At 43.0% G+C, this 21,419-nt stretch overlaps 1 protein-coding gene across 1 annotated transcript in view; it reads left to right on the top strand.

Annotated features, from left to right (window-relative positions):
• The window catches only part of LOC101473708 (voltage-gated potassium channel subunit beta-2), a 247,644-nt gene that overhangs the window by 41,985 nt on the left and 184,240 nt on the right, over nucleotides 1–21,419 (top strand). Inside the window, exons 5-6 of the mRNA XM_012916125.2 lie at nucleotides 17,414–17,493; nucleotides 17,867–17,911. Of these exons, the coding sequence (XP_012771579.1) occupies nucleotides 17,414–17,493; nucleotides 17,867–17,911 (125 nt within the window). The remainder of the gene's footprint in view (nucleotides 1–17,413; nucleotides 17,494–17,866; nucleotides 17,912–21,419) is intronic.

Raw genomic sequence — 21,419 nt, 5'->3', positions numbered from 1 at the left:
TTTGGCTTGTTGGGTCTAAAGTCAGACCCCGCTGATCCCAGAACTTATTCCCGTGAAAGAAAAACAAGGCAAACGGCGATCGATCGTTTTACTCGCAAGGGAGGCCTTGTCGGTATCTCAGCTCATCACAAATGACGACGGCCCCCTCTCGCTCCCTTTTATTGACAACGTTCACACAATAAACAATAGTTTACAACACATACCTTCCCCACGTAACCCCCCTTGGTTACAAAAGACAAGGCACTGGGTGTGTGTGTGTGTGTATGTGTGTGTGTGTGTGTGTGTGTGTGTGTGTGTGTGTGTGTGTGTGTGTGTGTGTGTGACCCTGCTGATCAAAGGGTCATATAACATATGACGCACAGCAGGAACATCCTTGGTCATAAAGAGGGTAGTCTCCCCCACACCCTAGATGGTTCACCCTAGATAACACAGTGAAGCCATACAAAGGGGAGGAAGTTTGCCAACATCAAACAAGGGTGTTCCTGTGATAAAAAAACACTACCACCCCCCCTCCCAGAATCTTAAGGATCTGGGGAGGGGAGGACTAAAAGAATACTTTAAAACTATGTACAAATGATAAACATAAAAATGACAAACATTTAACATTTCAACTTAATATGGCTGGTGGCGGGTTTTAAAGGTAGAAGCCTGGGACTTCCAGTAAGGGGGGAAAAGGGGGCACAGAGTTGCTAGATTGCAAATCTCTCATCTGCTAAGCGCCGCAGCAAACATCGGCACCGAGTTGCCAGGTTCTCGGCTACTCATCCCTCCTCTGCTAAACTCCACAGCAAACGTTGGCACCAGGTCGTCAGGTTCTCAGCCACCTATCCCTCCTTCACAAAATTCTGCCGAAAACCTTGGCACCGAGTTGCCAGGTTTCCAGCCTCTCACGCCTCCTCGGCTAAACTCTGCAGCAAACCTGAGTTGCCAGGTTCCTTTATCCCTCATTCGCAAAAGCAGCAGCAGCTTTTCTACCATCAGGTTGGCAGTTCTCTGCATAGACAAAATAAATTGTAAGGTTCACATAATTGAGGAAGGAGAGTACAAACAACCAGGTCCAGAAGATCTTGGTCAAACAATTGATTTTAATGAATACACGCGTGGGAAGATGACTCTGTACGCAGACAGGAATTAATCTTCGACTTAATCAAAGCATACACAGATTTTTATAGCATCAGGGTTTGAATTAATGACGCCCCTTCATACGTCACAGACAGAATATATACATACGTCAAATCAAAACCACAATGACTTTTAACACAGTTTAAAAGAACATTGTCTTCTATCTTCATGGCCGGTACTTCCTGTCACTGCCGGATGCTCTCTTGTCGTCTTGACACCTCAGCAGCAGTTCTGCGACAAACTGCTCTTTTTGCAACCCCAAGCAAAACATGATTAAACTTCCACCTATAAATGATTCTCTCTAACTGAGTGTGTGTGTGTGTGTGTCGTCCTCAAATGCTCTCTCATCTCACCCGTTGCACTTCTGACCTTTTACCAGACCAGAGGCTCATCCTTATGTGTAATAACCTAACTGAAACTACATGTACTATGTTGAATAAATGTTTTAATCAAGAACCTCTACTAAGAGCTTAATAAAAGAATATAAAAGTATAACAGACAATTTGAATAACCTAATAATTCAAATAGCCTCGTCTAACCTGCTCCTCAGAATAACTTAAACTCTGCTTTCACTTCTGCAAACTCTCTGCAACTTCCTGTCAACTCCTGCAACTTAGTCTTTCTGAAAGACACACACTGTTTAAACCTCCGAATGCAATATCAATACTGTAAATTATATTATTAATACAATGGTAATGATGATGATTATTTAACAATAGCAGTAAAATAATTTCCCTGCTCCACAAAATAAATAAGCAAAAAAGCACCAGGTTGCCAGGTTTTCCTTCATCCCTCATTTGCATGCAGCATCTAGCTTCCCTACTACTGAACTGCCAGTTTCTCTGCATCTATAATTGCAAGCAGCAGCAAACCCTTCTAGCACCATGGTGTCAGGTTCTTGCCATATCTGCCATGTGCAAATCATAGCGACAAGCTTCTTACCCCTGAGTTGCCAGTTCCTGTCCATTCATCATGGCTAAAGCAGCAGAGAATTCTTCTACGTGGTTCTTTCTATATCCATCATTCTTAATCGCAGCAGCAAACTTCTTCCACCACGTTGCCAGTTTCTCTGCATCCATTATTGCAAAGCAGTAGTAAAGCCCTCTGGCACCGGGATGCCAGCTTCTCTTCCTCTGTCCCTCCTTTACGAATGCAACATCAAGCTTGGCACCGAGATGCCTGGTTCTTCTTTATCCCTCATTCGCAAATACAGCAGCACACTTTCTAATATAGAGTTGCCAGTTTCTCTGCATTTATCACAGCAACGCAGCAGTGAATCCTTCTACCGCTGGGATGCCAGCTTCTCTGCATCTACCCCTCACATGCTAAGCAGCAGACGTTCCTTTCGGCCCCAAAATGGCAGGTTCCATGTCTCTATTCCCCATTTGCAATGCAGAAAAAGCTCTTTGCCCCAAGATGCCAGGTTCCATTCTTTAAGCAGCTTACCCTTCTGGTACTGGATTGGCAGCTTCTGCCATCAATCACTTGAGCAAAAAAAAAATCCTCTCTCCAGAATGCCAATTTCTCTGTTTCGTCCAGTCTTCCACAAGATGTAGCAGCAAACTGCTCCAGCACCGAGATGCCAGTTTCGCTGCCATCTTGCCTGACTTCGCAAAGCACTGGCGAACCTTCGTGGCACCGGGATGCCAGGTTCTGTCCTCTATCGCTCCTTTTAAGGCATCCAAACTTCGCCATGTGCATAATTCTTCATTGCGTCCCTTCACTTCTCATGTGCTTTCACTAGCATCATCAGGCATCCACCCTCGACACAATCATTCAAGACGGCTCTCTAAGTCGAAACGCGTCTAAACGGCTTATCATCTCCCACAAAGTCCAGTGGGCTCACACTATGCTCTTGAACAATTTTTGGGGGTTATTATTATAGAGATTATTTTCCTCTAATCAGTCTTTCAATTCATCAACTCTTCCCAAGCTGCTGCTGTCACTTCTGTTCATTCAGAAATCCGCTGGTCGTGGCAGATGGCTGCCCCTCCCTGAGCCTGGTTCTGCTGTAGGCTTCTTCCTGTTAAAAGGGAGGTTTTCCTTCCCACTGTCTCCAAAGTGCTTACTCATAGGGGGTCATATGATTGTTTCCTCAAGACATCATTGTAGGGTCTCGAGGTGTCTGTCACTGTGGCTTGGTGCTGTATAAATATGTCGAATCAAAAATCAAATTATTCCGCTGACATCTTCGATCTTCGTATTGCACTGTTATTACTGCTTTTAGGGGATGCCTTCTTAGGGGATCTGCCATGCCCGGGAACCGTCGCCAGTCCCCTTTGAGGCCTTCCCCAAACCGCAGCTCAATTCATGTCCAGGCATTCACCTTTACCTACTAAAACGCTGTCAAACCTAAAATGAGGACGTGGGCCCAGCTAGTGAATTGGAGATTACATATTGGAATTTCAGGAGCGGGACTACGCCTCCAAACACGCTCCTTCCTGTTGTTATCTATGTAGGTTCCCCCAGTTCTGCAAGCTGCTCATTCTTGTTTATGTGCCCCACCCTCCTTCCCTCCTTGTTCTCAATTCTTTAAGTTCTTCACTCCTATTTATTACATGGGGATCTGCAAGGCCTGGTAGCTGTTGCCAGTCCCCTTCGAGGCCTTCCCCCTATCGAAGCTCAATTCATTTCCAAGCATTCTCCTTTACCTACTAAAACGCTGTCAAACCTAAAATGAGGACATGGGCCAAGATAGTGAATTTACATATACAGGCCAGTGGACACTCTGATGAGGACATACACATCCTGGACAGGGAGGAACGCTGGTTTGAACGCGGAGTCAAGGAGGCCATTTACATGAAAAGGGAACGACCATCTCTGAATCGAGGAGGACTAAGGGTAAATCCTTCCCCATTTTACAATGCTGTGATTGCAACCATTCCCCAACTCTCTGTGAGTGGTACTCATAGCCATTGATCAGTGGGCCTTGATCAGTGGTTGTTGATCAATGGTCATGAGAATTTGCATAATTTTGATGAAGGTGACCTCCCAGCCCATTGTTCCTTCAGTGGGCTGGTTTCAGTCATTATGCAAATGTACTCTTTGTAAGACTGGGGAAACCTGCAGTCAGCTGAGACTGAAGAAGTCACTTGGATGAGTGACAAAATGTTTCTCCCACTGAGAACGCTACGTCCAGATGAACAGAATCAACTTTTGTTAGTTATGAATAATTTTCTTTTTTCTTCTGGTTAAAATTTCATTTAAAAAAATCATGAAGTCATTACTAGAAAAGTTTAAAAGAATGCTTGGCTAACCAGGCTCTGACTCTTTGACAGCTTGGCTACAGTGCTGTAAATAAACCAAGCGTTTTTCTTATTTTCTTCAATCAATGATGAATTGTTAGATGTTGTAGAGGTCCGTTGTTAATAAACCCTCAGACAGGATGGAATACTGGTGGTCATGAAAGGGAACAGATGATGGAAAAAAGGCATCAACAGACTTCAGCAGTTTTTCAGGGCTCTGAATATAATTCTTTTAAGTAGAAAAAGGTTCAACAATCTCACCAGTGGTACATCTTAACGTTAGCCACAGCTTATGTCAACCTTGTCAAATCCCCTTATCAAGCTTAAATCTTCCTTAAATAGACACAGACCATGCCACCAACAAAATTAAGAGATCCGCCTCAACACTCCACCTACAAATAAGCATATACAGTGAAATACTGCTGTCATTTTAATACACTACACATAAATCTGACTACAAAACTAATGGCAATTAAATAATATACAAACAAACTAAATAAAATCAAAGTAAACATTCAGTCCTCTCCCACCCTCAGCTCTCAAACCCTCAATGGTTTACCCCACTGAAGGTGGACAATTAGGGAATTCCCTTCAGATGAACATAATTAGCCTATGGACATGCAAACACTCCATGAATCTGGCCTTCAGGAAGTTGAGCTCAAAAGCGAGACTGGTTAGTGGACTTTAAAATAAAAGCTAACAAAACCAAAACAATATTTCTATCAGAGATTGTGAGACAATAATGACAAATAAAATTGTTTTTTTTAGTTTTCCAATTAAGGTGGACAAGGCTAAGAGTCAGGCTTTGAAATGAGCTAAAACTCTGTCTGGTTCTATGGTTGATTATTAATTTCGAGTACAAGATTATCACTACTCCTCATCCTCGTCCAAGAATTCTGACAGTTAATATGACTGTGGTGCTTATTCTTTTATTCTATCACTCTTCGTTACCCCCAGCTGGTTGAGTCAAATGCCTGCCCTTACCAGAGACTTGCTCCTTTCTGTTAAAAGGGAGTTTTTCCTTCTCATTGTCATCAAGTGCTTGCTTAAAAATCCAAAGTAGAAAAAACTTATATATTTTACTGTAACAACGACAAACGTTTAATGAATCATTTTCATAATTTGAAACGAAAATAGACAGCTGGGATATTCAGCATGATTGTTTTCTCATTGAAATCTGAAATGTTTTCTAATTATTCCTGTACTTGTTCTGAGCAGAGTATATGTACAAAAAGTGCATGACTGCAAGTCAGAAAGGCTGAGGAAAGTATGAAAAATATCTTAAATATCTTACTTTGGCTACAGTCAGGTGTATGCTTGGACAAAACTAGCAGCACTTAATATAAAACGCTCATATTACCACCTAGTCAGCTTCAGCAAGTTGCTGGGTCAAAACCTTTGCATTTAGCCATAGTTACGACTTGTGTCCGTAGTGGCATCGGGTGTTTTCTTATTTAAAGTTAAAGTAACTGTCAGAAAAACTGACTTGTAATTTAGGTCAAGATTTGCAGTGCAAATGTGAAATATCAACTGGCTGGAATCAAATTGTGGCTATGTATATGTGTTTTCTCACTCTGGTTAAATTTCTACGGTTTGAGATCTTCTCAAACACAGACCTGTGTTTTGTGTTCTCAGGCCATCTGATGTTGAGGATGAGTCGCAAGCACTTGTTGATGAAAATGCTGGTAGGGGTCTTGGTCACCCGCCACGTCTCGGACCCAAACAGAAGGACTGCTTTCACATTGCTGTTGAAGATGCAGATCTTGCTGTGCTGAGATAAGGCTTTGGAGTTCCGGATGGGTCGCAGGGTGTTGAATGCAAGCCTTGCTTTGTTGTTCCAGCTCCTAACGTCTTCATCTGCGTCGCTGTTGACTATGCTTCCTAGGTAGACAAAGCGGTTGGTTTCCACCAAGCCTTCTCCCTGTAGTTGCAGTGGATATTCTTGTCGGTTGTTCAACCGCATCACCATCGTTTTTCTGACATTGATCCTGAAGATCTTTTCTGCCTCTTCAGCGAGCCGGGTAAGCTTGTACTGTGCATGTTGCTGCTTATGGGACAGAAGATTGATGTTGTCTGCAAAATCCAGGTCCTCCAGCTGTTTGGTGAGGGTCCACTGGATACCGGTGTTGCTGCCCTCTGTGGGTTCTTCTCATGATCCAGTCCATGACAATCAGGTGTGGTTCTCTATTGTCTCTTTGTCCCCCAACGCCTCGAAACTGTTCCTGACTTCCCAGTTGAACTCTTTTGCTTTCTTGACGTCTTTCAAAAACTGTATGTTGAACTTATGGTGTGGTCTTCCAGAAGAGTCACAGATGGATCTCAGCTTGGTCTTCAGTGTTGCCACTAGCAGCTGATGGTGTGAGGCTGCATCTGCGCCACGCCTTACTCTGACGTCCAGCATACTTTGTCTCCACTTGCCGTCGATGGTGTAGTGGTCGATCTGGTTGTCAGTATTCCCATCTGGTGAAGTCCAAGTGGTCTTATGGATCTTCCTGTGTGGGTAGATGGTGCCACCTATGACTAGGTCATTGAAGCAACAGAAGTCTGTTAACAGCTCTCCGTTCTCGTTGCAGGTGCCTATGCCTTGTCTGCCCATGATGAGTTCTCTGTCTATGTTGTCGCCTCCCACCTTCGCATTCAATTCGCCCATGACAATCTTTATGTCTCTTCGTGGAGTCCGGTCAAAAAGGGATTGCAAGGAACTGTAAAAATCTTCTTTTTCTTCTGCTTGTGCTGCGTTAGTGGGTGAATAGCATTGAATGATGATGATCCTTCCTGCCCTTGGAGTTGAACCTGGCTATCATAAGTCTTGGTGAGATGGGTTCCCATGCCATCAGCACCCTCGTAGCCTCTGGTGCCAACAGTAGCACAACTCCTTGGGTGTGATTGTGGTCCGCGTTCTCGTGCCCGGAGTAGATTATGGTTTCCCCTGAAGACAGTCTGGTCTGGCCGCTTCCATTCCATCGGGTCTCACATAGTCCGAGAACCTTGATGCTGTATCTTCTCATCTCACTGGCCACCTGTGCTGACTTGCCACTTTCATACAGGGTTCTGATGTTCCAGGTCCCTATCCTGGTCTTGGCCGTAAGAAGACTTGTCGGCGAGCTGGCTTCCCGAAGGCTTTCACCGGCATGCGTCATGAGCCCCACTGAAGAGGAGTCTTCCCGTCCAGGCAGTTGTTGGGATGTATTTGTTGTTGTTGCAGTTTCTGTAGCATGGGGTCTCACATAGTCCGAGAACCTTGATGCTGTATCTTCTCATCTCACTGGCCACCTGTGCTGACTTGCCACTTTCATACAGGGTTCTGATGTTCCAGGTCCCTATCCTGGTCTTGGCCGTAAGAAGACTTGTCGGCGAGCTGGCTTCCCGAAGGCTTTCACCGGCATGCGTCATGAGCCCCACTGAAGAGGAGTCTTCCCGTCCAGGCAGTTGTTGGGATGTATTTGTTGTTGTTGCAGTTTCTGTAGCATGGCTTATTTTTAAAATGTGGGGTTACTAGCCCCACGCCCAACCCTCCTCCTTTCTCATCCTGGACTTGGGACCAGGCAATGGCGGAGTTAAAAAACCACAACACAATTAAATATAAATTAAAATATGAAAACAAAAAGAAGATGCACATTCTCTGCCATATGCATGAATAAACTTTCTAAATCCTTTATCATCTGCAACTGAAAATAGTTGTGGATGATTACGACATTGTTGTCCCTGGCTCTCTTTCTCTCTCTCCCTCCTGCTCTGTTCCTGTGCTACTGCGAGTGTAACTACCGCCACTCCTCTCTCTTCCCAGCACAATGCACAAGGCTCGCATGCGGAGTGAAACGGAAAAAAGTGCGGGACAGAGGGTGAGAGAAGGAAAAAAAAGAAAAAACACGGCTGGCGATTAGGAGCCGGCTCGCGTCGTTCACGTCAAAGACCCGGCTCTAAGAGCCGTTTCGTTCGCGACCAACACATCACTACAAGATACAGCCAGAGGTTGGCCATAAGATAGACTTCTTCTCTTCTGCTGCCCAAAAAACGGCTCTCGATCAAAACATAAACAGATCATCCATATTGAAAGGTAAAAGGAGCCGTCCTCAAAAAAGAAAAATCCCACCTGCTACTGTGGAGGAGTTGTCATTGCTATTGGATACTTTGCTGGAACACAGTAAAGCTGTGGGTTGTGGGAATGACCCATAATGTTTTATCTAGGGGTCTAGATTTATGGCTGAAGTGCACTGCCATGTAAATAATTTGCCTTTACTGAATATGTACTGACTGAGTACCACTGTTCAAAAGTTGAATAAAAAAACAAACTAATTTTTGCCTTTTTTATTTTTATTAAAACCACTTTATAGAACATCACATCAGTTACAATGTAGAATCCATGTCATTTATAGTTTACAAATGACAAAATGTTTACACAAAATCATGACAGCATATACATGATGTCACCCACTACTAACACTAATTAATTTACTGTATCTTTTGAAAAATTACCACTATTTATACAGCACAAGACTTAAGAATATTTAACAAGAGCAAGTTTAATTTTTCCCTTGTTTTACTACCACACTGTTCACCAAAACCCAGCAAACCTTCACCATCTTATCCAGAAGGGTCACCTCTTCACCCTCACATGAAATAAGTAATCTGATTGGCATGGTGGTATGTTTGAAGCAGGGATTTCGGAGTGCCCCTTGTGTAGTGCTGGAACCCAGTCACGATGTGTTTTATCCATTTCATAGGCTGGTTTTCTTGCAATAATGCCAAATAATTAGCAACTCTATAAATAGAACATAGTTCTGCAAAATTACTCATTAGGATGTTTGTTCTAATTTGCTATGACCTCAGAGTGCATCGAAAATAAAACAAATGGGCTATCCGGTCTTTAAGTGGTGGCGTGAGGAATCCTGCTTCTGGGCCTAAAGTAGTCTGCATTTAATATGGCTTTTGTGTTGTTAACATGTTTAATGTTTTGTATTTTATTCTATTTAATCTAAAAAAGCTCCTAAAAACAGTCAGTGATCACTGTTGGCCTCCCTTGGCTTTTATTACCGCTAATCATTATTTATATATGTGTGTGTGTTTGTGTGTGTGTGTGTGTGTGTATATATATATATATAACAGTTCTGTAACTGTAACTTCGGTCGTTGCTGTGCTTTTTTTGGAAGTCGAATTTCCCAGAGGAACCCACCCGAGGGATTAATAAAGTTCTATCTTATCTTATCTTATCTTATCATTTTAAAGCTCAGTTTTGAAAACCTTACGATGTAGCTACAGCCCAGCCCATGCAGCAGTATATGATTGACTAACCTATTCATCCTTGTGGATGAATTATCTCAGTTGTTCTCCTGGCTGAAGTTTGGTCGGTTTACAGCAGCGGTCCCCAACCCCTGGGCCTCGGACCAGTACCGGTCCGTGAATCATTTGGTACCGGGCCGCGAGAGTTGAGGCTCAGGTGTGAAATGTATAGTTTTCAGGGTTTTTATTGGTTTTCAGCATTATTTTGTTATCGTTTTTATCGTTTACTCTGTTTTCCTTGGTCTTTTCACATGTGTTATGAATAAATTTTCTTTTTTTCGGTACCGGTACTAGTTTTATTTTGTTGTATTTATCCGCGACACCTTAAAGGCCGGTCCGTGAAAATATTGTTGAGCATAAACCGGTCCGTGGCGCAAAAAAGGTTGGGGACCGCTGGTTTACAGCATTCTGCCATAAGATTACATTTGTTCCTGACCACCGAGAATCCTCACTTTAACTTTCATCAAGTGGAAAAAAGTTAGCATGTTTATATTATGTTCACACAGCTGTGTTGCTAGCGGTCACGTAGCACATCATTATATACCAGCTAGCCAAACTTCAGTAACCCTACAAACGTCACTGCTGTTTAGTTTTCTGTCTTCATTTATGTTGGAAGTGAGAGCAGAGGTGTACGTTTGAATTTGTTTCCAAAACTTCCTGCTAATTTCTAACTCCGTTAAATGTCATGAATTCTGTTTAGTTTTCATGGATGCCTGGATGATAAACTCAATTGTTACACCTGGTAGAGCAGAACGCTGATCATTTTATTACAAATGAAAGACTTTAGATCGTTTTTCAACTCTCAGTGATGCCACAGTGATCGTTAGATTTTTGGACCTGCAGCGGAATTTGAGCCCAAACACGGCTAGTGACGTCAGACTTAAAGACCGGATAAAGAGTGATATGAACATATGTAGAGCTTACCGGAATGAAAATTTCTGGAGCACACCAACAGATATTTGGAGATGGAAGAGAACTGGATATCAGCTCGTCTCACAGCTGCTATCCAGACTAGACGCCTTCTTTTGGTAACATCCGATACATGAGCGGCCTCATATTGCTTCCAGGTGGGGAAAGAATGAAAAGATAAACCTTTTTCAAGCTTATTCCCTTGCCGGTGTTGTGCGGTCTAACATTACAACCGACCGCACAGCAAGTACGAACCATAGCTGGTGTTATCCATGTCCTTTGGCTCCTCTTTCACTAGCGCTTTGTTTGGCCCAGAAACATGGCACCTCAACCAAAAATCCTGCCCATGCCCTCTTTCGTGACATACACAGGGGAATAATGTTTACAAGTGTCACAAGCAAAAGTAAGTGTACTGGAGAAAGTAAGAAAGTAGCGCCACTGGAGATTCAGTTCAGTGATTAAATTTGGAGATAATATTTGGAAGAACTGAACATGATTTATTGACATAGAAAAATTAATACTCAGGAAAGTGATGGTGAAGCAAAGAATAAATTAGCATCAAAAACCCAGGAAAGCAGGCAGATGAATGCATAGGTGTCCTTATTGAACCTATGCATAAACCTAATTTATACAGTGCCAAATCAGAACAGCAGTCACTGCAAGACCCTAAAATATTGTGAAGTTTGCGGACGACACTACAGTGGTGGGTCTTATCACCAACGGTGATGAGACGGCCTACAGGGAGGAGGTCAGCGCCCTGACCCACTGGTGTCAAGACAACCATCTCACACTCAACGTCGCAAAGACAAAGGAGTTGATAGTGGACTTCCGGAGGTGCAGAGAAGTACACACCCCCATCACCATCAACAGCGCTGCTGTGGAGAGAGTGAGCAGCTTCCGGTTCCTTGGGGTACATCTGGCTGAGGATCTTACGTGGTCAGTAAATGGCCTGTATTTATATAGCGCTTTACTAGTCCCTAAGGACCCCAAAGCGCTTTACATATCCAGTCATCCACCCATTCACACACACATTCACACACTGGTGATGGCAAGCTACATTGTAGCCACAGCCACCCTGGGGCGCACTGACAGTACACATAAACAAAACAGTGAAGAAGGCGCAACAGCGCCTCTTCTTTCTCAGGAGACTGAAAAGATTTGGCATGAATCCCCGCATCCTCAGGACCTTCTATCACTGTGCCATTGAGAGCATCCTCACTGGATGCATCACCACCTGGTATGGCAACAGCACCGCCTACAACTGCAAAGCTCTCCAGCGAGTAGTGCGGTGCTCTGAACGGATAATTGGAGGTGAGCTTCCCTCCCTCCAAGACATCTACAGAATCAGAATCAGAATCAGAATGGGTTTATTGCCAGATGTTGAGGTTTACAACATTAGGAAATTGCTGCGGTGCTTCAGTGCAGACAATAAGAATTAAAGTGCTATGTAGAAAGAAAGATATGTGCATGAGATATACATGAGATATATACATGAGAATATGAATTATGAGTGCTACGTAGAAAGATATATACATGAGTGCAGGTGGTGATCAGTGCCAAACATATATACATGAGAATAAGAATTATGAGTGCTACGTAGAAAGATATATACATGAGTGCAGGTGGTGATCAGTGCCAGACATGAAATGATGCAGTGACACAGCGTAGGGTCATGTGTTAGTGGCGGGGACAGTCATGTGGTTATTGTTCATGTGTCCAACAGCAGAGGGGAAGAAACTGTTCTTGTGGCGAGAGGTTCTGGTGCGAATGGACCGGAGCCTCCTGCCTGAGGGGAGCAGGTCAAACAGACTGTGTCCAGGGTGAGAAGGGTCAGCTGAGATCCGGGCTGCACGCCGCAGTGTCCTGGAGGTGTACAGGTCCTGCAGAGATGGGAGTCTGCAGCCAATCACCTTCTCAGCAGAGCGCACAACACGCTGCAGTCTCTGTTTGTCCCTGATAGTGGCTCCAGCGTACCACACGGTGATGGAGGAGGTGAGGATGGACTCGATGATTGCAGTGTAGAATTGCATCATCGTCCATGTTGGCAGGTTGAATTTCTTCAGCTGCCTCAGGAAGTACATCCTCTGCTGGGCTTTCTTGATGACGGAGGTGATGGTGGGCTCCCACTTCAGGTCCTGGGTGATGGTGGTACCCAGGAAGCGGAATGAGTCCACAGAGGTGATGGGGGTGTCAGTCAGGATGATGGGGGGGAGTGGGGCTGTGTGCTTCCTGAAGTCCACAATAATCTCCACTGTCTTCTGGGCATTCAGCACCAGGTTGTTGTGGCTGCACCAAGACACCAGACGTTCAACCTCCCTCCTGTAGGCAGACTCATCCCCGTCAGAGATGAGCCCAATGACGGTGGTGTCATCTGCGAACTTGATTAGCTTGACAGACTGGTGGGTGGAGGTGCAGCAGTTGGTGTACAGGGAGAAGAGCAGAGGAGAAAGAACACAGCCCTGAGGGGAGCCGGTGCTGATGGTCCGGGAGTCCGAGACATTCTTCCCCAGCCTCACGTGCTGCTTCCTGTCCGTCAGGAAGTCAGTGATCCACCGGCAGATGGGATCAGGCACATTCATCTGGGAAAGCTTGCCTCGGAGATGGTCTGGAAGGATGGTGTTGAAGGCAGAGCTGAAGTCCACAAACAGGATCCTGGCGTAGGTTCCTGGGGAGTCCAGATGCTGCAGGATGAAGTGTAGGGCCATGTTGATGGCGTCGTCTACAGACCTGTTGGCACTATATGCAAACTGCAGGGGGTCCAGGAGGGGGGCCGTGAGGGTCTTGAGATGGGAGAGAACTAGGCGCTCAAATGACTTCATGACCACAGATGTCAGAGCCACGGGTCTGTAGTCATTTAGTCCAGTGATCCTAGGTTTCTTGGGGACAGGGATTATGGTAGAGGACTTGAAGCAGGCAGGCACATGACATGCCTGCAGTGAGGAGTTGAAGATGCCAGAAAACACTGGGGCCAGCTCGTTTGCACAGTGTCTGAGGGTGGCAGGAGACACACCGTCTGGGCCGGGAGCTTTCCGAGCATTCAGACTCCTAAACTGCTTCCTCACATCTGCTTCATGAATATGAAGAGTTGTGGTCGGAGGAGGTGGTGTGAAATCCTCTTTTGTGTGGGGTGAGGGGGCGGGTGTTGCAGGTGAACAGTTTGAAGGTGGTGATGGCTCTATGGAGGGGGGAGAGGTGGGGGAATGAGTGTCCAAAGTGCCTCTATTGTTGGGGTCGTTGGAGGTGTGAAGGCTGCCTGATGGCTCGTCAAAACGACAGTAGAAGTCGTTAAGGGTGTTGGCTAAGAGCAAGTCATCAGTGGAGTGGGGGGTTTTAGGCTTGTAGTTTGTAATATTCCTAAAACCTTTCCACACAGAGGCCGAGTCATTCTCTGAGATCTGCTGCTGCATCTTCTAAGAGTGCTGATGTTTGGCAATGTCCACTTCCTTAGTGAACCTGTACTTGGCCTCTCTGTAGCAGTCCCTGTCTCCGCTTCTGAACGCCTTACTCTTTTCCAGCCACAGCTTTTTGAGTTTAGGGGTAAACCAGGGTTTGTCATTGTTATAACTCACCCTGGTGCGTGATGGCACAATGCTGTCCTCACAGAAGTGGATATAGGAGGTGACAGTGTCCGTAAACTCGTCCAAGCTGTTAGAAGCAGCCTTCATTGTGTCCCAGTCTGTGGTCTCCAAACACGTGCGAAGCTCCTCCACAGCCTCGTTGCTCCACAGTTTTTTGGTCCTCACGACAGGTTTGGAGAGCTTCAGCCTCTGTCTGTACGCGGGGATTAGGTGGATCATGACGTGATCAGAAAGTCCGAGTGAAGCGCGCGGCACCGCGCGATAGGCCCCGCTGATCGTACAGGAAGCGCTGCCTGAGGAAAGTGGGGAGGATCATCAAGGACTCCAGTCACCCCAGCCATAAACTGTTCAGACTACTTCCCTCAGGAAGGAGGTTCTGCAGCATCCGGTCCCGAACCAGCAGACTGAGAGACAGCTTCTTCCACCAGGCCATCAGACTGCTGAACACGTCATAGACACCTCACCTTCACTACTAGAACTTCAACATTATGCACTCCATACTGTACAGTAATGCCACTGTTTTGCACATGTCTCAACTCTGTATATTTTTTAGGGGTGCAACGATATTCGTATCGATATTGAACCGTTCGATACAGTGCTTTCGGTTCGGTATGCATATGTATCGAACAATACAAAATTTGTAATTTATTTTATCAACTTTCCTTCTGACGATGCTGTCTGTGTTGAGCGCTCAGTGAATCTGCGTTCGACTACTCCGCCTAGGCTCGACAGTGCAGCCTAGGCGGAGTAGTCGAACGCAGATTCACTGAGTGCTCAACACAGACAGCATAGTCAGAAGGAAGAGCGCAGGGCACCTCCCCCACTCTCATTCAGATCTGGCGTTTGGAATTATTTTGGTTTTCATGTGACGTATGACCCTGAAGGTAAGCGAGTCATGGACTAAAGTAAAACAGTATGTTGGATGTGCCATGCAATGCTCAATTACATGGGTGGGAACTAGTGTGTTAGCGCAGTTAGCTCGTTAACGTGTTGGCCGTCTAGCCCCATGCACGGGGCGATCGGCGGTAGCTCGTTAACGGAGATTTGCCGTGTTGTGGCGTTAAGGTCATTTCAACGAGATTAACCTGAAAGCACTAGTGGGAACACAACGAATATGACTGCACATTTACGCCGACATCATCCTAGTGCAAAGACAAGTGGAAGCAGACAAAAAAAAGCAAGCATGCTACTAACTTTAGCCGAGTCATTTAGACAGCCGTTAGCACATGATTCTCCTTATGCTGCTGAGAATATAGCCCAGAAGAAGTGGATAGTATAACTTTTATTTTGGAAAGAGACATTTCTCTGTAATAAATTCTCTTTTCCAAAGATGAGTGATTCCTCAATCAGATACAGGGCTCGCAATATCGCTAGCCCGACGTCCCGGGGCTAGCGATTTTTCCAGTCGGGGTACCAAAATCTATCTCTGCCCTGCCCGTCGGGCTATTGTAGGAAGGAAAAATATATGTCAATGCTTTTGCATTCTTTCGGAAATGTAGGTGGGTTATTATGTCATTGGCATCGGTGAGCCACTGTCAATATGTGACATATTGAAATCGCGTTTGAATTTGCGCTTGTTTTTTGCTTTCACTTTGCAATACCGCGAACTGTGTATAGAGAGCGACAGCACTGATCTGTGAGTGATGATAATTTGTGCACCAATTCCTCTGACATCGTCTTATTAATCTTTAGCTTACTATGCAAACATGACAAGTGAAATCTCCCGCAGCTTAAACATGTGAGAGGTTGATCGCGCAGAGAATCGCTGAGCTTATGTGAGTGCTTGTGTAAAAGCAGCAGGATATATATTTTAGTTCTGCTGAGCCAAATCAGGGTGAAGAAGTGACAGCCAAAGAAAAGCTTACCACAAAACGGAGAAGTTATGACAAATCAGACTATAAGGCAAAAAGAAAGTGCAGCTTTATGGTTTCATGGACAAAATAATTTCTGTGGCTGCAATATGACGAGCTAAATAACCAGGGCTGCACATAAGTGGTCCGCAGGTGCGCATTCGCTGTCAAAATAAAAAACACGCACAAGGGTTAGCGTTAAATTTAAAAACTGTACTTTTGAGTTAAAATATATATTTATAATTTTAATAAATGACAAATTAAAAAGGCATGAACATTTTTTTTGTATCGAAAAAATATCGAACCGTGACACCAAAGTATCGAATCGAACCGAACCGTGAATTTTGTGTATCGTTGCACCCCTAATATTTTTATATATTTTATTTTATTGTTTACTCTATTTAATTTGTAAAATATGTGTATACACACACACACACACGTAGAAAAAAATTTAGTATACACATCCAGAAATGCATATACTATTATATATTGTACATATATTTATTAGTTTCAGATTTAGCCATTCTTGTATTTTGCTTGTTTACGTTATTGTATTTTGCACAACTCTGTTGCTTGTGAAGCTCGCACACAAGAATTTTACTCACATGTACTGTACCAATGTACCTGCACATGTGATGTGACAATAAAAGTGATTTGATTTGATTTGAAATAATACAGAGAAAAATCCTAACAATCTGAGGAGACAAGAGAAAAGATACACTGTGGAAGAGAGACACAGATTAATAATAGCTAATGATTAAATTCAAATTAACAGTTGGTAAATAACGAAGAAATGCTCAGTCCATCCTGGTAACCCCGCAGCAGCCTAGGCCTACTGCAGCATAACTAAGGGAGGATTCAGGGTCACCCAATTCAGTGTCTGTCTCCCGAATCCAAAGTAGGAGTTGGCTGAGGAATAATTCTTTGGAGGATAAACTTGTGGTTAGCAGGAGCCTAGTAAACATAGCACAGAGAGAAGCTTTTTCTGAAGCATCCGAAAAACTGTTTTAGGAGGTACTTGAGGTTCTTTTGTTTTTCATAGAGAGGGTGTACTAGGAACCAAGAGAGATACTAATACCTCACAATAAGGCTGATAAATAGTACAGAAATTACAATAGACACACCAAAGCTGAACTGATTTTTAAATGAGTTAACTTTACAATCTGTTTTCAGATTGTTCTTCAATCTTCTGAAAAAGGCACTAATAGGTTTGCTACAGTTGCAAACTTGCAAAATATGGTGGTAGTAATCTAATACATTTTCGTTTATTATTATTTTTTCTTTCAAATAATGTAAGTCATCATTTTTAAGCAAGGGATTATGTAGTGTAAGCTAATATTTATCAAACGTTGACTAAGGTAAAAATGTTCCTAAATATAATTGTGCAGCAGCTGCTTATCTTTATAGTTATTATGTTTTTCTTCTGAAGGTGGCAGAAGAACTCATGACAATAGCATATGAGAATGGAATCAACTTGTTTGACACAGCTGAAGTCTATAACTCTGGAAAGTAAGTATTACTATATTTCAATTTGTTTGAATAAAAAGTGACTGGACAAATGTTTTGTTTATGCAAAGTTACATACATGCATCCAAGTAGTTGTATTGCATTGGATGCTGCCTAGTTATTTTAGAGATATGAGACAGAACAACTAACTTTGCAAGACAGTAACTGTAGGTTTGAACTACTGATCCATCAGTTCATTCATTTCCTTAAGGGTTAGGATTAATTCAAGGTCACAGGGGGACTGGAGCCTAGCTGGATGTCATAGGGCAAAAGAATAACTTTTTGGTGTATAACATTTATTAATTTAATTGAGTTTTTTTTAATAGCCACATTTTAAAAAATCTCTCTCTCTCTCTTTCATTAATTCTTTTCCAAGAGCTGAAGCTGTCTTGGGAAGTATCCTAAAAAAGAAAGGATGGAGGTAGAGTTCTTCTGGGCCTTGTTTGTGATTGCTTGCAATTTGTGATATTAAAAGTAGATTTACATTATTACTTTGAAATGTGTACCCATCTTTTGGGATTTTTTTTTGTTTTCAGATGATTGGATAGCACTCTATTACAGCTCAGTAATAATATGGTAGTAGTGGAATACCAAGGGGGCAATAATAAGGTAATAATTTGGAAATTTCCAAGTTACTACTACTACTCAGTTACCAGAAAAAGGAGTTGGTAATAGGGAGCTGGTAATAATCTCATTATTCAATAGTAAGTTAATTTTGGCTGATGTTTTAGCATAATATCATAGTTTTACCATTTGATAATTCTTTATATAATCCTAACTTGGGTTTCCAGCATTCAACTTTTCTTAAAAATAATAATAGATTAAATATAGTGTTCAATGTTCTGGCTTATTAAAAGGAAACATGTATGGAAATTTCTGTGTAATAAGCATGAATCAGGGCAGCAAAATACAAAGTTGCCTGTTTCCATTTATTATCTTGTCAGTCACTGATTAAACGGGTGAACAGGAAAAAAAAAAAAAAAGTAAAATCCAAAAGCTAGTGGTAAAAATATCAATGCACCCATCCATCTTCATCCGCTTTATCCGAGGCTGGGTCGCGGGGGCAGCAGCCTAAGCAGAGAGGCCCAGACCTCCCTCTCCCCAGCCACCTCCTCCAGCTTATCTGGGGGAACACCCAGGCGCTCCCAGGCCAGCCGAGAGATATAATCTTTCCAGTGTGTCCTGGGACCTCCTCCAGCTTATCCAGGGGAACACCAAGGCGTTCCCAGGCCGAGAGATATAATCTCTCCAGCGTGTCCTGGGTCTGCCCCGGGGCCTCCTCCCAATGCACGTTATGCGATTATTGATTACAATATACATTTTATTTTACAATGTTCATTTATTATAAATAGTATTTCAAAAACCTTCAAGAATAATACATATGAATACATATGTAGATATATCTCAGAAGTAAACTGAATAAAAATTCTTGCAAGGGAGCAAAAGCACCAAATACAAGGTTTCATGCAAGTGCTCAAAGGGGGAAGGTACCAGTGAGCTTTTTATTACATTTTATCACTTCCACCCTCCTTTGCCTTAAAACTGTCACACAGTACCATTTTTCCTTCTATGGGCTTCTCACAAGAACAGTTATGAGTGTGTGTACTTTAACGAGCATATATTACCTTTTTTTTGCAACCTGGGCATTCTTCCAGGCACTAAGTGTACTGAGTGTGTCCTTGAAGGCACTCAGTACACTTGTGCCAAATAAAGGTTATTTCCTATTTCAATACTTTCTTTTTCTTTTTCACAGAGTTAAAAAACAGACAATCAATCAAAAGACACTACAGGCAACACTGCGCGTTATGATTCGGACTTGTTAACAGTTCCCTGTTCATATTTTCTTTCTAATACAGTTCAGTGTTATGTGAGTAACAGCTCACACAAATTTTGTCAAATCGCATGCCAAAACATTTGGGGGTTATATTTGACAGCAATTTCACCTTTGAAAAAAAAATTAGCTCAGTCGTACAGCGGTCCTTCTTCAAACTGAGGCTTTTATCTAAGGTGAGATCATTTTCATCTTTTAAAAACTTAGAACGGGCGATTCATGCTTTTATTATATCCCAGCTGGACTACTGTAACTCCTTATACTGTAGTCAGACCTGCCTGGCAAGGCTGCAGTTGGTCCAGAATGCTGCAGCTCGTCTTCTGACACGTACTAAAGGATGTGAACACATTTCCCCAGTGCTCGCCTCTCTTCATTGGCTCCCTGTCCGCTTCAGAATTAACTTTAAAAATTTATTGTTGACCTACAAAGCCCTGAATGGACATCCTCCTGTGTATTTGTCTGACGTCTTGCAGACTTATACCCCCTTTAGATCTCTTAGATCAAGTGATCTTTTGCTTTTAGCTGTATCAAGGTTGAGGCTGGTTCATAGAGGTGATCGAGCATTTGCAGTCGTAGCGCCTAAGCTGTGGAATAATTTACCCCTATACATCAGACAGGCTCCCACTGTCAATCTTTTTAAATCTTATCTTAAAACGCATTTTTATTTATTGGCTTTTAATACAGCATGAGAGTTATTTGTTATTTTATTAGGTATGTTGTATTGCTGTACAGTTTTTTTATTATGTATGTTGTATTCTTGTACAGCACTTTGGTCAACGCTCCTGTTGTAATTAAATGTGCTATATAAATAATTAAACCATTAACCATTAAACCATTAGTACATTGCATAATATATTTTTCCCATAAATATATAAATATAAAATATAATAAAATGGCCAAAGAAAATCAAATACTAAATACATGAAAATACTAAAACTGAAAACATGTGTGGTGTGGGGTGAAATTATTGTAAAGAATGTAAGGCTTTTATATCCTTTAACAAATCACTATGGGCTCCATTTCTGTCTTTACAGAAATGTTTACCCAGTCAGGAATTCCATTCAATAAAGTGTAACATCTCTCTCAGTAATTTCAAATTGATGTTAACTCTAAAATGGTATACCTCTCACTTAAAGATCCTCCAGGCTATCTGCTTCTGTTCTGAGTGAACAACCTCAAGAAAATGACTCGGATGTGTACATACCCATGTCTCATAATCAGCCACTGGTCTGTAAATGTTTTTTCCTTTACTGTTGAGATGTGCAGCAGAGATACTCTGCCACTGTGGAGTAGAGTCTTTCTGGTTTCTGAGCAGACCACCTGCGATCCATCAGCCACAGTTCAAAAGGAACAGCGTTGCCATTCAGATGTGATCAGATTATCAGCTTAGTGTGATAAACAGGTCGGCTATTTGTGCTCTTCCCTCATGTGCTAACTTCTTATTCTTTTGGCAAGTAGAGAGGTGAGTATTTCCATGGTCACCTGCCTACGCGCTTTCTGGTGGCTCCCATGAATCCTTTTTATACTCACCTGCCTGCTCGACGCCTTCTTGCTCCCTCGGACCTCTGTCAAACTCTTCTGTCTGCCCACTCTTCTTTGGCTTCTACAACCTACCTTGAACCAGTCACACTTTTGGCCATTCCCCAAGGCATCTCAATAATTTCCTACTTCAAGTAAGCCAAGACTCTGAGCTCTTTAGCATACTAGTTGGAGCTCAACACATTCTCATCACTTAACACTTTTATTGAGTTTATTGATACTAAGGTTTCTTCTCTTTCCTCCACAGATGAGACAGTCATGGCCTCCCCCATGGCAGCTCCATATGCGGACAGCAACATTGGTTACACCAGCTATCCATCTGGTGGCATTAGAAGCAATTTGTCATAAGAAGCAGAGCTGACCAATGGAAAACACACCCCTTGGTCACTTCAAGTACCTAGTACCTAGTTATGCCACTCACTCGCACAATATATTCCACAAACTTGTTAATGATGCTTTAAGGGATTTCCTGAATGTGTTCATGTCTTTAGATCAGGGGTGTCCAAACTTTTTTCACTGAGGGCCACATACATAAAAATATAGGAGGGCCTGGGCTGGG

Source organism: Maylandia zebra, linkage group LG20 (assembly GCF_041146795.1).
Source record: "Maylandia zebra isolate NMK-2024a linkage group LG20, Mzebra_GT3a, whole genome shotgun sequence".
Taxonomy (NCBI): domain Eukaryota; kingdom Metazoa; phylum Chordata; class Actinopteri; order Cichliformes; family Cichlidae; genus Maylandia; species Maylandia zebra.
This window is presented reverse-complemented; position numbering and strand designations above follow the sequence as displayed.